Genomic DNA, 20,946 nt, shown 5'->3' on the forward strand with positions numbered 1-20,946 from the left:
ATTCATTATTTGTGTGGTTTTATTCTGAAAACAAGGTAAATTAAATTAAGTGGTCACACATTTTAATGAAAAAGCAAGTGAAAAAGTACCCGGCATTTTTTCGTTTTCTCGGGAATTCGACACCCTAGTTTTGAACACAAAAGAAAATGACCCCCCTTTCCCTTAGAAAATTTGGAGGCACATACAGTCCCTCAGCTGTCTGACTGAGAGGGGAGCGTGGGGGGGGGGGGCAGAACACTTGCCTACAACCCGACGATAAATTCACTTACCATTAGTTCCCTTCATGACATCTATACCCAAGGCAGTCTTCAAGAATGAGCCCAGGTGTGTGAACAGCTTCTTGTTGGACTCATAGCCCATGAAGACGATCCTGGCGTTATTGTCCTTATCCCACTTCATGCTACCAGGCTGGTACAGGAAGATGGCGTAGGAATGAGTCCCATTTGACGCAAGTGCTCCTTGGAATGTGAACGTCTGAAACAAAACAGAAACTCAGTTTTTAACGCAGTCCCAATCACAATTAACATCCCTCAATCAGCGTAGTTGATGCACAATGCACATGAAAAACCAAGTTGTGTGAATGTTCCGAACACAATCGGCAAAACGTTTGATTAAATTGCATGCAGTTTATGCGAACCATTCTCGCAGTACTAAAATCACCATGTTTTGCCCATGTTACGCAATAGGCATGCAACCAGTGCAGTGTGTACTGCATGCAGCCAGTGTGTACTGCATGCAGCCAGTGTGTACTGCATGCAGCCAGTGTGTACTGCATGCAGCCAGTGTGTAGGCTACTGCATGCTACTGCATGCTACTGCATGCAGCCAGTGTGTACTGCATGCAGCCAGTGTGTACTGCATGCAGCCAGTGTGTACTGCATGCAGCCAGTGTGTACTGCAGGCAGTCAGTGTGTACTGCATGCAGCCAGTGTGTACTGCATGCAGCCAGTGTGTACTGCATGCAGCCAGTGTATACTGCATGCGGTCAGTGTATACTGCATGCAGTCAGTGTGTACTGCATGCAGCCAGTGTGTACTGCATGCAGCCAGTGTGTACTGCATGCATGCAGCCAGTGTGTACTGCATGCAGCCTAAGCAAGACTGAGATGCAGGTTGTGCGCAGCTTAAACAAAGCAAAGGGGTTGTCAATTTGTCGCTGATTTCACAAAGTGGCCAATCAGCATTTTTTGTGAAATTGAGATAACAGTGCCATCTGAGTTGTTCTTAGCCATGTCTACTTACAAACCAATTGTGATGGGGACATTCAAAGCCAATGTAAATTCTATAACGCTTAACCCTCCATTCATGCATTTTGTGCCATTATACGCTTTCATATGTAATGCACAGAGGCATTCTGATTATACGTATAATCTTTGAGAGGAGTTTTCTCAAAATGAAAAATTTCCCGATTGGTCACTTCATGAAATCATCAAGGAATAGCATTCCGCGACGTTACTATTTATAGCTCACAAGGTCATTTGCATAAGATATTGATGACGTTTTAGTCACGTGACAGTCGGACATCAACACTTATTTCTAAGCATTTGAGCTTATTTCAAAGTCAATTATCTTTGACCCTGCATTGTTTTTAGCATGAATGATACCATAGAGTCAGAGAGAGAAATATTCAGAACAATTATGTAGTATTTCCAACACTCGGACATGTGCCAGATTGAATCTAACTGCCCTATAAGTTAGAAAGCCTGAATCCATTACGAAACCGCATGTTTGTCCGACATTGCCTGTAATTCAGCGATGGGGAAATAGAGGGCAGGAGCTGCAGTGACCTCATCTTCGCGGAATGCTATTGTGATTGGGGCAGTAGACATGCATCTGTCAGTGGAGATCAATCCTTTGAACGTCAGCGGTGTTAGGAGTAATCATGGCCAGAGCGAAGTTCAGGAAGGATTGGGAATGAGCAAGTTAACCCTTTGGCTCTCGAGGCCAATGTACCGAGATTTTTTACCAGTTTTATGCAAAATAACATAAAAATTCTTTGTAGCTCCTTCATTATGCATCCCTGATTAATAAAACCATACATTTTTGTGAAGCTGATTACCTTTGCTATTAATTGGCGTTGTTTCTGGGTATAGATTGGGTAAGAGGTAATCAATAATCAATATCAATCAATTTTTTGATTGATTTTGCTCTAATTGATTGATTTTTCTGATTTGAACAATGGAACTATTACTGATGCAGTTACAACCTGTAAATGATCAACGTAACTTGATTGATAACCTTTGGCTATTGAATGAACTAACTATGAATGAAACTAAATGTAGTCTTCTGCAGATCACCAGGTACACGAAGACAGCGTACAACAGTGTCTAACGTGTGCCACGAGTTCTATGCTAATGCATTAGTATAGAGACGATATATCGTCCCCACTAGGGAGGCAAGGGGTTAAGGACGTCGTTTTATCCACCCAACAGAAGAACGGATTCGGAATATGGTCACATCAGCAAAAAACCTCACCTCATCTTTATAAGCAGTGCCATCTATTGGTGAGACTTTGTCCCACGTTGCAACGACTACCAACTTGCCGGCAAATGTGGAGGCTGTTGGGAATTTACGAATGATCGTATTGATCTTGTCCAGGACAGCTTTCTTGTTTGCGTCGGTTTCGGTATCCAAGTATGTGTCATAATAAAGTGTCGGACCATTTGCGTCGCCTTTTTTGATGTCTGCCATGGAAAAAATAAGGATAATGTTATTTGCAACAGACATCTTAACCAGTCGACCGTTTTCAGTTGAGTCTGTGTACTCAAAAAAAGACACCTCACCATACACATTAACCCTTTCAGAACGAGTCTCGCAAAATTGCGAGCAACGCAATACATCCGTTCTTGAGGAGTCTGGCAGAAATGCGAGATCAACGATCTTTTCACTACATCGGTTTTCCAGTCATTCTAATGCCGATCCGCATTTTTTAACTGCTCAGAGGGGATTCCCGAAATCCTGGGAATACCTTTTCAATTCATGCCAACTTCATAGCGATTCTTGCAAAGCCGATATTTTACTTCCAAATCTTTCGATTTTGGACGAAAAAATTTGAAAAATATCCAGTCCAGAGCAGAGGTTTAGGAAAAAATATATTCAGTCCTGAAAGGGTTAAGAGACAAACTCCAGCTGAGCTCAGCTGAGCATTCTCACCTCTGGTGAATTTCCTTTCAATACAAGAGCAGCAGTAGGACTTAAAACTGATGGGTCAAATTAACATTTCCGAGTAAGGCCCAAGCCAAGGACTTGGGGATACTCGTGATGTGCATTTGAATTTTCTACTGAATATACCCGTAACCCACACCCCAACCATTGTACAAATAGAAAGCGAGGCATTCTCTGCAGACACCGTAGGGTACACTTTGAGTGAAAACATTCAGAGATCAGTGTATAAAATACTTGGACAAAAACATGAATTATGAACTAACATGAATCATTCACTGGCCTCGGCACTTGTTGGCTTTTCACAAAGATTTATTACTATTTGTCTCTTTAAAAATAATAAACACCAATATATCACTTTAAATTCTTTGGTAAACCTATTATCAGGTTGGTTTCAGAATACAATGCCACTTTTTACCTTTTTCAGTTTCGGCCCCCTGGTGGCCAAGTTAAGAATCAGATCAAACCGAATTTCGGCGTCAGAGGTTATCTGACATACATGTGGGGGATCATTTATACCACGTTTCAAGTTCATAGCTTGAGTGGTAAAGAAACGTGCCATAGTTGTACTCAAACGGACATTTTTTTACACCAATCGACCAAGTCAAGAATCAGGGCCGATCGACATTCAGTCTCAGAGGGCACCTGACCTTGGCGGGACCAGTGTATAAAGTTTCAAATGTATAGTTCTATTGGTTAGAAACTTGCCACTGTTTTTGAAACAGGATAGGGAGGAGGTTGTTCAGACTCCCCCACGGTCAGCCAATGATAGAACTTTTCCGAGGATGCACTTACCTATATTGGTGAGGAACGGGGCAACGATTAGCATCTGCCTCAGATCCTTGGTTGAACTCACTTGACTGAGGATGATGTTTGCCCTATTGGACGCCGCTGGTTCGAGGGAAAAGTAACCATTGGTGCAGAGCTGGAAGACAAATAAGAGCCGTTTTTTAGCTCCAGTCAAAATATGAAACATGCCACCAATGGGCGATTTACGATTTACGCTATTTGACTCCAGTGTGACCTTGAAAAGTACGTCAAATCAAAAACCCGTGTGATATGCCATGTATCGTCATCACATGTACCTATGATAAATATTCGGTGATGATTGAGCCCACAGTTGGGGAGATATAGCACTTTTTGTGTTTTCGGTTTCAGCCACCTGGTGGCAATATCAGGAAACAAACCAGATTGAAATTCGGTCTCCCAGGTGTCATTTCATAGGGGAACATATGTATCAAGTGTCAAGTTGATAGCTCCAGTAGTTACAAAACATGCCCAGCTAACGGACAGGTGACGGGTGGCAATGCACCTCTCTGGAGGTGAGCTAAAAATGGAAACTACGAAGCTCCTCTCCCATGTTTGACTTGAGGCAAGTGTATGCATTTAAATATCATGCAGTTCCTATACCTTGATATTGCGGTAGATCTCGTCACCAAATGGAAATCCGCATGTCACCGGGATGTCTTGCTGTACATTGTTTCCATACATTTTCTTAATGGCGGGGGTGTTGAATGGCAGGAGTACACTCTCTGAAGAACAAATTGTAAAGCATACTATATTGTATGTATGTCTGTATGTTGAGACATCACGAAATGGACAGGTAGCGGACCCTTAAAGGTTAATAATTAACTGGTGGTCCAGGTAAATGAAAATGCAGTCATACACAATGACGTAGTGCAGTTATTATGCATGCAAATTTGCTGAAACTTGGTATTCATAGTGTTTGTATATCTGTCTACTCAACGGCAATGTTGAAATTTATATTTATTACGTATACACGCAATGCAAACGAGTGATTGTCTCGCATGCAATTTAAGTCACAGGAAGCAGCTATTGAATCTCTGGTTTGCGGGGTACGTTTTTACCTGTGCAGACTGTGACGCCGTTTCCAACCATAGGAGAATTACATGTACACGAGAATGATCCTACACTATTCGTACACTTGGCTTTACCGGCGAGGCAGTTATGCTTATTAGCACCAGTGGCCTTGCATTCATCGATGTCTGAAAATGGAGATATGATGATATTGAGGAAGTGAAGACTGTGTAACTCCGCAAACCAAGGCCACCAGGCCCGAATATAGGCGTGAGACTCCAGACAGGTCCCTTTGCCTTCCGTACCCAACTCCACCCCGGTCCTTAAATGAGTACTGGTCAGAAATGCTCAGGTTGTATTGCTGATTGAGCTCAGTCATCTGAGGTCTACTGAAAGGTTTCAGCTTAGAATGGGGAATAATGTCAAGCGCTTTGAGAATGTTGAACATTGGAGAGCGCTTTATAAGAATTCGCATTTTGTAATCTTTTTAATTTACAGTTACTTGTAATGATCAGACGTTTAGAATCCAGTTTCATCATGGTCAAATTTTCCCAATCCATCGTATTGATAAACTAGGGATGTCCTTACCTCCACAGTTGGTCTTGGGGTCAAAGCCTTTCGGACAATAACAGGTGTAGGACCCAGGCGGATCATTCTTACATTGACCTTTGTTCTTGCATGGCTCCGTCATGCACTCGTTAATCTCTGCAAACAAAAGCATTTCAGTTTTACAACAAGATACCATGATACATGATACATGCATGTCAGGAGAGTTAACTTTTTCAGCCCCCAAGCCGTATATACACGGTTCGCCATGTTTGATTTCACAGCCGCAAACCGTATACTCACGGTTTTTCAAATTCAAATTTCCCGCACTGTCACATGATGCCTTCACCTAAAATACTAGCAACATATGACAATGCATTGACGATCTTTTCAATTGATTGTAGTTTGATTGGTAGTTATCAGATGGCGCTGCAATCTGTGCTGGATTCGTGGGCCTTCGGTGCAACACCGATAGCGTACAGTGATGAATTTGGTTATGTCTGAATGCTATTCTAATGCCTAGTCAAGTGCTTGTTCCAGTTAAATTCCAAACCTGGAAGTCATTTTTCTCAAAAAAGCCAAAACGAGTATACCTCGATTTTATCACGTTCAATCTGTTGACCGGATTCAAATCTGAATCCAGTCAACACATTGAACATCACAGTCATATTGTAAAAACGCCTCGATGACTGAACGCCTACATGTGTACACCAGTACAGTGGAACCTCCCATAGTGGATACCTGTCTATTAAGGACAGCCTCTCCATTAAGGACACTAGTTCTGGTCCCAAATTGACTGTTTCCATTCAATTAGATCTCTTTAATCTGGACAACTCCCTATTAAGGACAGCACTTGTCAGTCCCGAGGTTGTCCTTGATAGAGAGGTCCTACTGTATATCTACTTTGTTGCAATGAAACGCTGCAATAATTCTATCTGCAATGTACATGTAGCTTACCTATTTCACAGTTGGTTCCAGTGTATCCAGATGTGCATTGACATTTGTAGAACGGTGTAGCGAATGTACACGTGTATGTCGCTCCATTTTGACACGGCTTAACGGAAACCGGGCACATCTCTGAAACAAACAATGGTGACATGTCAACGTTAAAGGCCTGCGCCGTTCATTTGTTTTGAATTTGTAATTGAATTTGCAAATCTTCAATTCCGTAAACACATACTAAATATAAATTTCAGCAATGCCTTTCTGTAGACAGATTTGCAAATACTATAAATACAAAGTTTCAACAAATTCGTATTCATAATAACTGCACTAGGGCATTGTGTATTAGTGGATTTCTATTTAACTGGACCACCCGTAATTACGAAAGGATACCCCTTTAACAGAATGACCATTTTCTTCTTCTTCAGTGGCGGTCTGTACCTTAATTGTTTTTCTCAAGGGAGTATTTCCCCTCAAAGTGGGGGGGTATTTTTGATTTGCCTCTGCGAATAGGCACGAATTTGGTTATTTGGCCTGGTGACCCCTTTGCTTCAGCACGAGGTCCACACACACCACTCAAGTTTCTCACTTGGTGGGGTACTTTGCTTGTCTTGGCTGAGACACTAGGTACAATTAGGAACCTCGGTTTAGCACCTCTTTCAATGGATTGTGAAGAGCCAGGATTTTTAGTGTCTTGAAAGCCACGCCGGTTCATCCAGAAATACAATCCTGGGTTCTCGCCTTGATCGAGCCTAGGTCCTATTGCATGGTAGCTAGCAGTGTTGAACACTGGGCTAAGGTTCCTCGAAGACTCAAGTGTTAGTGTCAAAAGGTTTGACAGCTGGCGCACACAAATTGGAATTGACTGACAATCTCAGATATTTTTTATCATAAAATCTATGACCAGTTGTTCTGTAGAAAATGTACAGCAGATTTAACTGTGTTTGAAGGAACTGTACACAGTGCCGCCTGTTCCCATATCTTCATACTCTGTCTTTTTTTGGACGGCGAACTTGCATCATCACGGAGATGATCCTGTGTCTCATGGATTTTAATGCCACGACCAAGTCGGGATTTTATGCTGATCAATAGGAACAGACATTCATGGTCATGTGAGTCAATATCACTTCTTCTACCAGCTGTATTCATACGTGTTTCCTGCTCCGTAAAAATACGTCACAAATGCTTCCAAAAACACCTGAGGCCAGCTTAGTGACGCCGGAGTTATCAACAGTGTAGCAATGCATCACAGCCAACGTAACGTCGCCACAACAAGCACAGTAGCCAGCGACGTCAGACCTGTCACTTGAACATAAACCATCCGACATTTCGCATCGTAACCCCACTGATGAGCCTATGCGATGCAAAACAAATGAGGCGAAACATGTCTGGAGGCCTATTTAAAACTATCTATGTTTTAAGGAACTGTAAACAGTGCCGCCTGTTCCAATATCTTCATACTTCAACTGTGTATATATATATTTTATTAACGTGTCACCTTTTACAAAAAGCCAGCCTGCAAAGGCTTACGAGACAAAATAATTCATAATTTGTAAACGGGAGCGCAACATGTCGACCGCGGCAAAGGGAGGGGTGGTCTGACCATACACGACTTATTCTACTTAAGATTTGAGGCGGTTTATTTACGCATTTGGTAGATGAGTCGTATATAGCTAGCTACACGTCCTGCCACTGCCGGACTCGACAGAAGCGCATTCAGTCCACCGCTCCGGTCCATGGAACCAACATTTTCACCAATATCCAACAGCAAGTCCACCCGCTCACGGCTATATTTTGCACACTCCAAAAGAAAATGGAACTCATGTGTAAAGAACTCATACTTACTTTCACAATAGCCGAGTCCATCACTCCTGTATCCTACCTCACACCCACACGTGAAGCCACCTGGCACAGTCTCCCCAGTCAGCGGTGACTTGTTTACATGACAAGAAGGAACCATAGTAGATGGAGGAGGTTGCGAACAAGGTGAACCTGTAGTGCAACTAGACATTTCTGGAATAAAAAGATGTTGAACTATCGTCATAATCTGTTTCCTCACGTATATGTGATTTGAGCACCATATTTAACCTGTTAACCGTGTAATTTTTTATGCAACTAGATATTTCTAGAATAAAAAGATGTTGAACTATCGTCATACTCTGTTTCCTCACGTAGTTGGGCGCCATATTTAACCTGTTAACCGTGTAATTTTTTATTTGTTAAATCGCATCATACAGCTCAAAAACTGGTGCCAGTGGTGACCCGTAGTGTTCTGAAACTAAACTACAAAGAGCTGAGGACCTGGGTATTCCCCATCAAGTTTCTGAGTGTTGCCTAGGCTTAGGTGAGTCACAAACATAGGACGCCATATGACGTCTTACACAATGCACGGTCTTTAGGCCAGGACGTCATATGGCGTCTTACGCAGTTAACAGGTTAAGAGGCCCAAAGGGATTTATACCTCGCATACCTGATACAAAGATTAGGCCTAGTGGATTGGACTGATTGGCTCAGACTGTGGCACAGACCACGTGTTACCAGACAATTGTGTATTGTATATAATACCAGACAATCGTGTTTGGGCTTTATTCATGGTGTGACCGAGGCGGAGCAAATGGACAATGCCCATTCATCACGTGGGTAAAGAAAAACCGCCCCGCATGTGGTGAACCCTATAGCGTACCCCACCCAATGTATGGACACTGTTATTTTGTCTTAGCGGTATAGGTTGAGGGTACACGCGAGTATGTGATCATACATATAACAAGACAGAAGTGGAATTGGATGGGCTACACTCTTCGGAGACCGAAGAGCATCACGTGTCACTCCTTGAGATGACATCCCCAGGGAAAACGAAGCAGACCACGCACAACCTGGAGAAGATCCACTGAGGCAGAGGGAAGATCTGCCGCACTGGAGCTGAATGACCTGGAGAGAGGGGCTATAACAACAGAAGGGCGTGGAAAAGTGTTCTGTTCGACCAACGCCCCGGCCGCGTGCAGCGGAATAGTAAGTTAGTTATTCACAGCGGCGAATCGATTCACTAATTGACTGAGAATCTTATCTTGTGTATTCAAGGCACGGGGGGATAGCGATGGTCCGTTATGGTGGAGTTCATATGGCGTGTGAAGACCAGGTTACCACAGAATTCATCATGACCTCGAGAATGAAAAGGCGCCATTTTGGCATGTAAGGTAGAATGGGGTCATTGTAGCCCCGGTTTAATTGTAGCCCCTGCCTATGATATTGATTGATATCCCTCAAACAATGCAGGGGCTACAAATAAACCGGGGCTACAATTACCCCATTCTACCCTACATGTAAGTCATGTGTAACAAGCTTTATATTCAAATTATGCCATTGAAAAAGTCTGATCAATCCACTCATCTTCTTCTTCAGCATTCGTGAATTAGAACTTTATCACGCCTTTGAAGGAAGAAAGTGCTGCTTTACGAGACGCTCAATCGAAGGACTCAGAATTCAGGAATACCAGATGACTCGGAACCTGGACTTGGGACTTAAAGCCTGGAGTTCAGGATTTTGATTCTCCGGGGGGAGACAGGTTACAGAGAATTAGAAGATGTGGCACATAGCAGATAAGTTTCATAGAAGATGAGTTGCATAGAAGATGAATTACACAGAAAATGAGTTACATACATGTAGAAGACAAATCACATAGAAGACAAGTTACCTCCATAGAAGATTGATGAGTTACATAGAAGACAGGTTACAAAGAAGACGAGTCAAATAGAAGACAAGTTACATAGAAGATGAGTTACATAGAAGACGAGTTACATAGAAGATGAGTTACATCAAAGATGATTTACATAGAAGACAAGTTACATAGAAGACGAGTTACATAGAAGACAAGTTACATAGAAGATGAGTTACATAGAAGATGGATTACATATAATATAAGTTACATAGAAGACGAGTTACATAGAAGATGAGTTACATAGAAGATGGATTACATATAATATAAGTTACATAGAAGATAGGTTGCATAGAAGATTGATGAGTTACATAGAAGACAGGTTACATAGAAGATGAGTTACATAGAAGATGGGTTACATATGAGATAAGTTACAGAGAAGATGGGTTACATAGAAGATGAGTCACATAGAAGATAAGTTACATAGAAGATGAGTTACATACCTGTACATGTCAAATCATCAGGCTGCAGCGAATACCCTCGATTGCAGGCACACTTCGGTGCACCTGTTTCACCAACTTTGGCACACATGACTTGACCTGCAGGGACCGACTTACAGGGTCCTAACTCGCTATTGGTTGTACATTTAAGCTTGGCTGAAATAGAACAAGAATATTTCATCCTTTCGCTGCCGACTGTGTCGATGGTCGAACAATAGAAGGAGTGTACACTATCTTGTAACTAGAAATTTGAAATTTGCTTGTCAGCAAATTTGATAGCCCCCACGGGCCCACACACATTGACACAGTACACGTATGAAGGAGTGAAGTCTATTCCGTTTCGCGGATGATCTATTTCCGGACAAACACGCTCGCGCTTTCTCAAAATCACACGCTCAATAACATTTAAACAGCACCCTAACCTTTTCAGATGGGCAGGATGGATCATCGATAAGCATTTAAGGCTATTCCTTTATTTTATCCCTACATTCAACCGTCGTTCTTTGCTCAAAATACTCGACAGCTCGCCACTTCGACAAAGAGATACCGCCGCCATGATGCATGAGGATATAACGTCACCATTACGGGGCGGAGCTTATGCTAATGTACGTGTGATTGACAGAATCACGTCGGAGATTTGAAAGCAAATCAGAAAATCGGCGCATAAAAACGCTTCAAAGTCATCAAAATTATCCGAATTTCGAAAAAATCTTTGCCAAGTGCACTAGATCGAGTTTAGTTTGATGGGACAGGGTTGACAGTTTTTCCGTTGAAATAGCAGTTTTGCTGGACTACCTCCATAATATAACCTGGGAAGAATGCAGAAGCCAAGTACCTTCTCCTAGTAATCTCAATATAGACCCCACATTTGTTGTATGTGGGGTCTATAATAATCACTAAATGTTGTAATCCCAACAAACCCTCCTCATTCCAGATCGAGGCCAGTTTGACGAACAGTTCCTGTGTAAAAATGATCTAACTGGCTGGGAACCAAACAGGCCTTGGATGGGTTCGGGGCGGTTCCCCAAACCAGCACTGGAAAGGCCTACAGAACACCAACAAAGAGTTCTTACCGCTACATGTGAACTTATCGTTTTGCAGCAAAGAAAACCCGTCCTCACAGGAACAAGTGTAACTGCCCTTGGTGTTGTTGCATTTCTGGCTACACTTGTTCATGGCTGGATTCTTGCACTCATCGTAATCTTTAAAAAAAGTTCATAAAAACTTTAAAAGTTTTGCCATTCAAGCTAGGATTATGTCACTTACGAAGGTCAAATTCCGTACATTTTTGTTTTTTCTTCATTTTTCAGCAACCTTGTTAACCGCCAAATTTCTGTGCCTTTTTCTGAATTTACGAAAGTTTCTAAAAATTTTCACAGTTTATTTTTTGGTGGATTACAAAATTTCCTTTAGGTTTCTCCAATGGAAGAATATTATTGCAGGATTGGTACTTTCATGAATTGAAAGTAGGCCTACTCGCCAAAGCTGATCTGCAGGTGCAGGGGCATCCAAACCATCACCAAAATAAAAATCGTGAAATGTCTGATTTCATTGGAAAGTTTTGTGAATCGCAAAATAAAGAGGCAGAGAAATGTTGGCGGTTTAGAGTAGGGGCAACCTGGGCAAATGTTTCTATGACGTAGGATTGTCAAAATCCTGAATCTCAGGATGCTGACATCCAAGATGGCGACAATTGATCAGTTCCAGTGTGGGAATTTTTTTAATTTCGGCACTGGGGTGAGTTTGACTTATGCTGATCTCTTGAAATGATTTTCACCAATGTTGCAATGCAGTTTAGGATGCGGCTCCTGAATTTCAGACAGGCATATGGTATACCTCGTTCTGGTACATTGTTCTCTGCTGTTCCAACAAATTTTCAATTATCCTGTTTCGAAGAGTCACGGTCCTACCAGAAGCCATTTTTGTAGGAAAAGCCAACATACAGTAGAACCTCTCTACTATGGACACCCTCGGGACTGACAAGTGCTGTCCTTAATAGAGAGGTGTCCTGATTAGAGAGGTCAAATTGAATGGAAACAACCAATTTGGGACCAAAACTAGTGTCCTTAATAGAGAGGTTGTCCTTAATAGAGAGGTTGTCCTTAATAGAGAGGTTGTCCTTAATAGAGAGGTTGTCCTTAATAGAGAGGTTGTCCTTAATAGGGAGGTGTCTGCTAAGGGAGGTTCTACTGTATCTCATACCCAATGGGTGTTAAGTTGTAGCGTACCTGTGCAGGTGCGTCCATCGCCAGTGTAGCCAAGGTTACATTTACATTCGAATGATCCTGGGGTGTTGAGACATGTTGCTAACGTCTGATGGCAGTTGTTCATCCCCGCACATTCATCAATATCTGAAATACACAAAATGAAATTGAAATGAGAGATTTTATCAAACTGGAGATATTGGTTGTCTCGTTCCAAACACAGCGAGGGTGGAGCTTAACCCTTTAACTGCCGAATATTTTTTCTAATTTTCATAACCTGTCCCACTGAAGAGACTGTAGCTTGAACAGAGAAGATTGAAACCGCCTTAGAAATTATCTACTATCACAGGCAAAAGGAGAGTTAACGGCCCATGGACGTTTTACAACTGGTAAATCCAAAACGAAACACTCAAGATGGGCCACAAAATGATATGTAAAGCATCAAAGAGTGGCAGTATTCAAACCTAAGGAAAATAAAAATAAATTGGCCGAGTTTACCTGTATTCCATCATAGATCAACTATCATGCCATCAACTATCCACTGACAGCCCATGGACGTTCCATCCACGAGGACCATCCATGGATAGCTGATGGATTCTCCATCAACTATCCACTGACAGCCCATGGACATTCCATCCACGAGGGCCAGCCATGGATGGCAGATGGAGATTCTCCATCAACTATCCACTGACAGCCCATGGACATTCCATCCACGAGGGCCAGCCATGGATGGCTGATGGAGATTCTCCATCAACTATCCACTGACAGCCCATGGACGTTCCATCCACGAGGGCCAGCCATGGATGGCAGATGGAGATTCTCCATCAACTATCCACTGATGGCCCATGGACGTTCCATCCACGAGGGCCAGCCATGGATGGCAGATGGAGATTCTCCATCAACTATCCACTGACAGCCCATGGAGGTTCCATCCACGAGGGCCAGCCATGGATGGCCCTCGTGGATGGAGCATTCCTGATTAATCAACATCAACTATCCGTAACGGAAACTTTTGCCTGTGTACAGGCCATCGAGATCAGTATATATCACGTCTGCTTTGGGAAACGCGTGAACAAGTGCTTACCCCTACATGTGATTCCATCACCGTTGTAGCCAGCCTTGCACTTACAGCTATACCCCAGGATCAACTCCGTGCACCTGCCCGCGAACTTGTCACAGTCGTTTAACGTTGCTGAGCTACATTCGTTCACAACTGGAAATAAAACATGCATAGATCATTCACACGCCTCCTCAGCAGCCTACGGTGACTGGGTAAGGACATCATGATTTATATTTTTGGAAAACAAGTTAATTTTTTCCTGAAGGATCTTAATTGATGCACCTATTATATCATATCATATCATATCATTACCGGCGTCGTAACCCTATTGGCTTTTTCCGGAGGTATGGAGTCCACTATAGGCTACTGTCCACCTATGTGGGATCTTTTACTTGCCCTGGCATAGACACTCAGGTACAAGGGACCACGGCTTTTAGTCTCATCCGACAGACTCACGAATAAATGGCACACGCTGTACGTCTTGTGGAGAACCAGGAATTTTAGTTCCTAGAAAGCCACGTCGGTTCATCCAAAAATACAATCCTGGGTTCTCCCCGGGATCGAACCCGGGCCCTTTTGTGTGGTAGCCAGCAGCGTTAACCACTAGGCTATGAGGCTTCTCTCTTATCTCGATGTACATATTATTTCGATCAATCAAGATATTATCAATTCAATCGATTGACTTATCATTTTGGGCAGTGGAGATATTACCTCGGGCGATGGAGATAATTATTTCGATTGCTTGGAATAAATGTGTCGATCGCACAAGAAAATTTTCTCAATTGACCAAGATCTCGATCACCCGGAATAATATCTCGATCGATAAAGATAACACGTCCATCGATTGAGATATTTCAGGAAGACATTTTTCATCGTAAATTCTGAATTCACCATGGTGAATTCAGTGTTCACCATGGCGAAATCAGAGTTCCCCATGGTGAATTCAGAGTTTACCATGTTCACCATGGTGGATGTAGACTTTACCATGCTCACCATGGTGGAATATTTTACTGACCCAAGTCACCACGGTGAATTTCTGTCGGCCTACCATGGTGAATTGTGGATTTACCACAGTGAAAAAGAGACAGATTTTCCTCAGGGATGGGCGAACCTACCTATGCAGTGCTTGTTGTCCTCATCCAACTTGAACCCAGCCCTACAGAAACACTTGTCCACACCACCTATGTTTGCACACATGGTTCTGTTCAAAGAACCGGCAATGCACGGACCCATACCTCCATTGGAGCATGCCGTTGTGGCTGGAATAAATAAAACAAATGCAGCAGAACCTCTCTATTAAGGACACCCTCGGGACTGACAAGTGCTGTCCTTAATAGAGATATCTCCTGATTAGAGAGGTCAAAATGAATGGAAACAACCAATCTGGGACCAAAACTAGTGTCCTTAATAGAGAGGTTGTCCTTAATAGAGAGGTGTCCGCTAACAGAGTTCCACTGTAATCTATTGGTAGCAAAGAATCCTACATAGCTAGTGTTTGAAGTTGAAATCAACAAGTGCTATCGACAAGAGACAACCTTACCAATTTCAATGATCAAATACTTTTATAATTGTATACTAAAAATTAAAAATTAAATTTTTTTGGGTGGATTATAAAATTTCTTTTCACCCCCCCAAATTTTTTTAGTTATGTTTGTGGAATTTGTTGAAAAAGTTTACTAAAAAAGCTGCATTGGCGACTCAACCTCACCTGCAGTGCTTTCACATGCTTTAGTTCGCGTCCCGTGTAGCACTTAGCATCATGAGTGAAGTCGTGCAAATTTTCACTCATTCTACATATGTGACTCGCTCTACCGAAACTAGGCGCTTGTCGCATCTGAACTCGACAGGTTGATACGGACTTGTTGTTCATTTCCCTATTGTAGACCTTTTGTGAAATCTATTACAAACTGATTTGGTCACATTTCACAAAAGGTCTACAATAGGGAAATGAACAACAAGTCCGTATCAACCTGTCAAGTTCAGATGCGACAAGCGCCTAGTTTTGGTAGAGCGGGTCACATATTTCCAATTGTGATTTTTGAGATTTAACAGCCATAGAGGGCCAAAATTATAATAATATGAGACTTCTATAGCGCTAAATCCAACTGGTTTCAGTCGCTCAAAGTGCTTCAGATTATTACCCCTAGCTATTGGCCTGTACATTTGTGATTCAAGCTCGACTCTCTGGGAGTATCACAGGTCCGAGCTACAGCTATACAGCGCTCAGGACTAACATTCATAGTTCGCCATCCCTGCCAGCTAGGTACCCATTGTTGGAGAGAAGCAAGTAGGGTAAAGTGACTTGCTGAAGGACACGGAGACAAAACAGCGGTGACCCCCCCCCCCCGAGAATCGAACCCACGACCTCCTGATTATGAGCCCGCGATGCTCTTCCCTGAGAGAAAAAGGTTATTTAGTAAATACTCGATTACAAGTTACCAAACTAATGTGATTAAAATGGAGCCACTGCTTTCACTGAGCTGAAAGGAGGTTACGGTATGTAGTATACAAGCTGTACAGGTAATCACGTTTAACCCGTTTTGCATTTTTCGCACAAAAACATATGAGTAACCTGCGTGTTACTCGGCAATAACTCTACGTGTTACTCGGCATGTAACTCGGCAATAACTTGGCATGTTACTCGACAACAACCTCGGCATGTTACTCGGCAATAACTACGTGTTACTCGACAATAACTCGGCGTGTTACCCTACAATAACCTCGGTGTGTTACTCGGCAATAACTACGTGTTACTCGACAATAACCTCAGCATGTTACTCGGCAATAACTCGGCGTGTTACTCGGCCATAACTTGGCATGTTACTTGGCGCACAACTTACACGACCACTGAGAGGAAGTTGTGTGCAGCTTATGCAAAGCAGAGGGGATGTCAATTGTGGCTTGGACTGTATCTCTTTTACCAACCTTTACAAGTTTTCTCCTGCATGGTGAATCCTGGCTCACATTTACACTTAAAACTGCCTACTGTATTATCACATGGTTTCTGGTTACAACCACTGGTCTTGGCATTCTTGCACTCATCAATATCTGCATGAAAAAGAATACATTAGATACAGACAGAAGAAAGGGTTTGACATCAGTTATGAAATCATGATTAGAAGCAAAATAGAAAAAATGTGTCATCCTAAACAGCGTCCACCAGGTTTAAAAGAAAGTTAAAGGTCATCAAAATAGAATTTAATGATCATAAACAAAATAAGCAGGACATTTTCCACATTTCCTGAATGTTTCATGACATTTTTGTGCTAGATTAGTGAGTTATGTACCAGTTGTGTACCCGCGTCCACCACGCTTTCGGGGGCCATGTTGGATTTGACTTGGAGGAACAGATACAGCTTCTCAATACTACAGGAGTTTTGTGACTTTAGACAACAACTTCCTTATCCTTACTACCAAATGTCATGAGAAATGTGTTTTATGGTGTTCCAACTTCGTTCATGGCAACGAAATTTTATTTTGATGACTTTATACCCGACTTTAAACCTGGTGGACGCTGGTGGATGACTTTAGGATGACCGGAAAAAAATCAAGTTGCCTTGACTGGGACTAATTTGCACCAAAGATCTTTACATTGACGGTATACCGCGGTTCCTTGATTCTCTGCCCGAGCATGAACCATGACATTTCAGTCCCTGCATTAAGAGCAATCAAATGTAGCATTTTTTCCAAGCACGCCTTTCATTGGTTGTTACGTGACTACGCTCAAGGTTGCTTCATCTCCAGCCCTGGGGCCAACGCCTATATCTGTCTTCCAGTTCTGTCAGGAAATCTCTCATCCTCAACATGGCTGGCGGGTTTACACGTTCACTGACACCCCATTTTTTTGAGCGCACTGCCATTTGCCACGTTTGCCAGGTTTTGCGTTTTGCTCCATTGCCACACCACGAGTGTAGGCCGTGAGCCTAGAGCACACCTAGTGCAAAATAAACACGCTAAAATAAACGTATATCCCATAATGCTTTACAGAACGGAAGCATATTCACCCTTGCCAGTCATTTGAAAAACATGGAATAATGCATAGACTGCTCCGAGTATACTCGTACCTCGGCAATGGAGCAGGAACCAGCTTTCGAGTATATTCGTGACTCGGCAGCGAACGTGTCAAGTCATGTTATACAACTGTTGGTACAGTGCATCATCTCCCCCTTCAGACAAATATGACTCATCCCCAAGTCACTTCACGACACTCGGCACCTCTGCACCGATTGACATTCCGGAGTTCACATTCCATGGGAAGGCCTGTCAGTTGTATTATATGTGCAGGTCACCCATCCAATTCGTGACCGCACTTGACATTGCTTAACTTCCAGCTCTGGGGTCATTTTGGTCATAGAGGGCATCCTCCATGGATTGCGGGTTAACCCTTTAGCTCCCGAGCCGGATCTCACTATACCGCCCGTAGCCGCCCGTGTTTAAAACTCCCGCCCTACGACATCGTTAGCGGCCGAGAAGTAATGTAACACCACAGGGGCGACCCTTGGCGTGTAGTCTTCATAATAAAACTCGTTCCTAGGTGGGTTGCTGTACATTTTACAGAGTAATACAGGGCTATAGCGAGTTGGGGAGTCAACCTCCTGACCCCATTCATGTATTCATGTAGAGGAGAATGCCGGGTTGTGTTTCTCAATCGATATTAGGTTGGATTATCGTACATTAGGGTTTCTTTATGGATATTTTTGCTTAGGTAGGAACTTATTGTGATTCTATTGTTTACTACAGGGCCTTTTTAAATTGCTGAGAGGGTTAATGCTGTCAATACCAGGGGGTTAATGAAAAATAATGATATCATATTGTAGGTATGATTGTTAGCTTCAAAATAAATACCACTTGTAGTACTTTATTTTCAACGTTTTGTATCTCTCTTGCCAAAAGTATATTCACTATAGGAATACCTGGAAATCTTCAGGGAGATGCCGGACTCGTAGGAGCTAATGACCTGCAGGAGCTAAAGGGTTAAGCCGTGCCATATAACTAGGGGTAGCCTACACAACCAGCTACAGGGGTCAGAAGGGGACCTGAAAATCGAACAAGAGGCCCAAGGGCCTGGCGTTCAGCATACATGGGTACAATGTACAAAACATGGAAAGTACATGTACCTGGTAGATCTCTTTCAACCTCAATTTTGTTTACATATTGATAAGCCGTCTATCACACATATACACCAAAGTAAAAAGACTCTTTGACAAATAGTGACAAAATGGGCCCACTTATTATGGATGACGGGACAGACGCCATTCTGAATAGTTATTTTACCAGCTCTGCTGACTATGTGTGTAGAAGTATTGCCCTTGACAGGACAACAACACAGATATACATGACGACATTTCCCCCGGCCTCCTAAATGCTTTTACTACTTACTATCACAGGTATACATGCCGTCGCCTGAATAGCCCGCTTTACAGGCACACGTGTAAGATCCTGCTGGGGTGTTTATGCAGGTAGCATCAGCATGACACTGTTCTTTCAACTTTGCATCGGTGGAGGTGCACTCGTCGATATCTGCAACAGGAAGAGTAACAGGAATCACAAGGCGGTCAATATTGATAACCAGTAAAGTGTTTCTCGTATTGTTCTGGCAAAAAAGGTACTTAGTCGAACGAAGGAATGTGACCAAATCACACAACCAAATGATTGGGCGTTATTGATGAAGATCTATACCACCAGGTACCCAAGGTGTTAAACTATGGAGTGTGTCAATGATATATTGATTCATGTTCAGGCGCAGCCCGGCAAGTGTGGAATAGGGTGTGGACCCGAAGAAGACATTTAAAAAGAGTTAATCATGAAAACAAGGCCCAATTCTTGTCACAAGAGCAGCACAAGGTCTATGTCATTCTTTCCGATAACACCCTGTATGGGTATTTCTTTCTGCTGTCACATACCTGCACATGACTTTTTTGTTGTGGGGTCGAGAGCATATCCTGCCTTACAGAAACAGGTTTCAACATTCGCAACCTTTGCACACATGATCACTTTAGCATCACCAGTACATGGGCCTTGTCCACCAGTCCCACACACATTAGCGGCTGAAATTACAAGTTGAATGAATGAATGAATGAATATAAGAATTTCTATAGCGCCTGAATTAAAAGAAAAACTTAAATTCTCAGGCGCTTTACAAAGCAAAACACTCCCTGAAAAGGTGTTGTTTCAGGAGAGTTTTGAAAATGTCTATGGAACCAGCAAGCCTGATGTTGGAAGGTAGCTGGTTCCATAGAACCGGTGATGACTTGTAAAAAGAACGGTCACCAAAGGTTTTGCACTTAGTGCGAGGGACCACCAAAGTTTGAGCAATAACAGAGCGGAGATGGTAGGTGGAATGGTGCCTCAGTCTGACAGATGTCTTTGCTGCAAGTTCAATATTTGAGAGGTTCGACACGCTTCAAACTGCCACTCCAACTTCATCTCTCAGGTTGAATTATAGTTAACGAGTGAAATATTCCATTTGATTTAACTGATGATCGTTTTCACATGAAGAAACCAGCCCTGTAAAAATTATCTCCTAACCATCCCCCACCAACTAATGGAAAATGCCTTAGATGCCGGGGGGGGGGGGATGGATATTTGATGAGGGGAGAGTTTCTGAGGAATTGTTTATTGACTTTAGCTCTCAGCTTATCTGAGCCAGGTAACCTCCTGCTGAGTTGCCGGACCAAAGGCTGAGGTCAACATATGTTGTTACATAACCGATCTTGCTATCACATCCTGGTTGCCTTGTAGTCGACCAAATTACTTCTAATTTTGCCTCATCACAGTAAATTAGTCATGCGAGTGTTATCACTGGTTACGCTGGCCATTAGGTAGATAAGGTAAATATGCCGATCATCACTGTGTGTAGTATCAGCGGGGTACTTGAAGTTGGAGGGCGACTAAATATTTTACAGGGCTGGTTTCCTCATGATATTCATACATTGTATTCCACCAGCAACTTTACAATAATACTTTATATTCCAAATTGGGCCAGGGGCAAAGAATGGATAGAGCGAAGCTGTCGCAGTCCATCACAACGACTAGGGAATGGGAACCTCACCACGACCAAGGTA

At 42.7% G+C, this 20,946-nt stretch overlaps 1 protein-coding gene across 5 annotated transcripts in view; it reads right to left on the reverse strand.

The window, feature by feature from the left end:
* LOC135497923 (uncharacterized) overlaps positions 1 to 20,946 on the reverse strand; it is a 177,784-nt gene that overhangs the window by 57,715 nt on the left and 99,123 nt on the right. For all 5 annotated transcript variants that reach the window (XM_064787955.1, XM_064787952.1, XM_064787953.1 and 2 more), the window contains 16 exons: positions 19,786 to 19,929; positions 19,262 to 19,402; positions 16,808 to 16,930; positions 14,998 to 15,141; positions 13,907 to 14,035; positions 12,847 to 12,969; positions 11,692 to 11,820; positions 10,622 to 10,774; positions 8,312 to 8,479; positions 6,482 to 6,601; positions 5,567 to 5,683; positions 5,029 to 5,166; positions 4,571 to 4,692; positions 3,956 to 4,085; positions 2,474 to 2,682; positions 270 to 474 (listed from right to left, as the gene is read on the reverse strand). In XM_064787955.1, the coding sequence (XP_064644025.1) occupies positions 270 to 474; positions 2,474 to 2,682; positions 3,956 to 4,085; positions 4,571 to 4,692; positions 5,029 to 5,166; positions 5,567 to 5,683; positions 6,482 to 6,601; positions 8,312 to 8,479; positions 10,622 to 10,774; positions 11,692 to 11,820; positions 12,847 to 12,969; positions 13,907 to 14,035; positions 14,998 to 15,141; positions 16,808 to 16,930; positions 19,262 to 19,402; positions 19,786 to 19,929 (2,295 nt within the window). The remainder of the gene's footprint in view (positions 1 to 269; positions 475 to 2,473; positions 2,683 to 3,955; positions 4,086 to 4,570; positions 4,693 to 5,028; positions 5,167 to 5,566; positions 5,684 to 6,481; positions 6,602 to 8,311; positions 8,480 to 10,621; positions 10,775 to 11,691; positions 11,821 to 12,846; positions 12,970 to 13,906; positions 14,036 to 14,997; positions 15,142 to 16,807; positions 16,931 to 19,261; positions 19,403 to 19,785; positions 19,930 to 20,946) is intronic.

This window comes from Lineus longissimus, chromosome 13 (assembly GCF_910592395.1).
Source record: "Lineus longissimus chromosome 13, tnLinLong1.2, whole genome shotgun sequence".
Lineage (NCBI taxonomy): Eukaryota > Metazoa > Nemertea > Pilidiophora > Heteronemertea > Lineidae > Lineus > Lineus longissimus.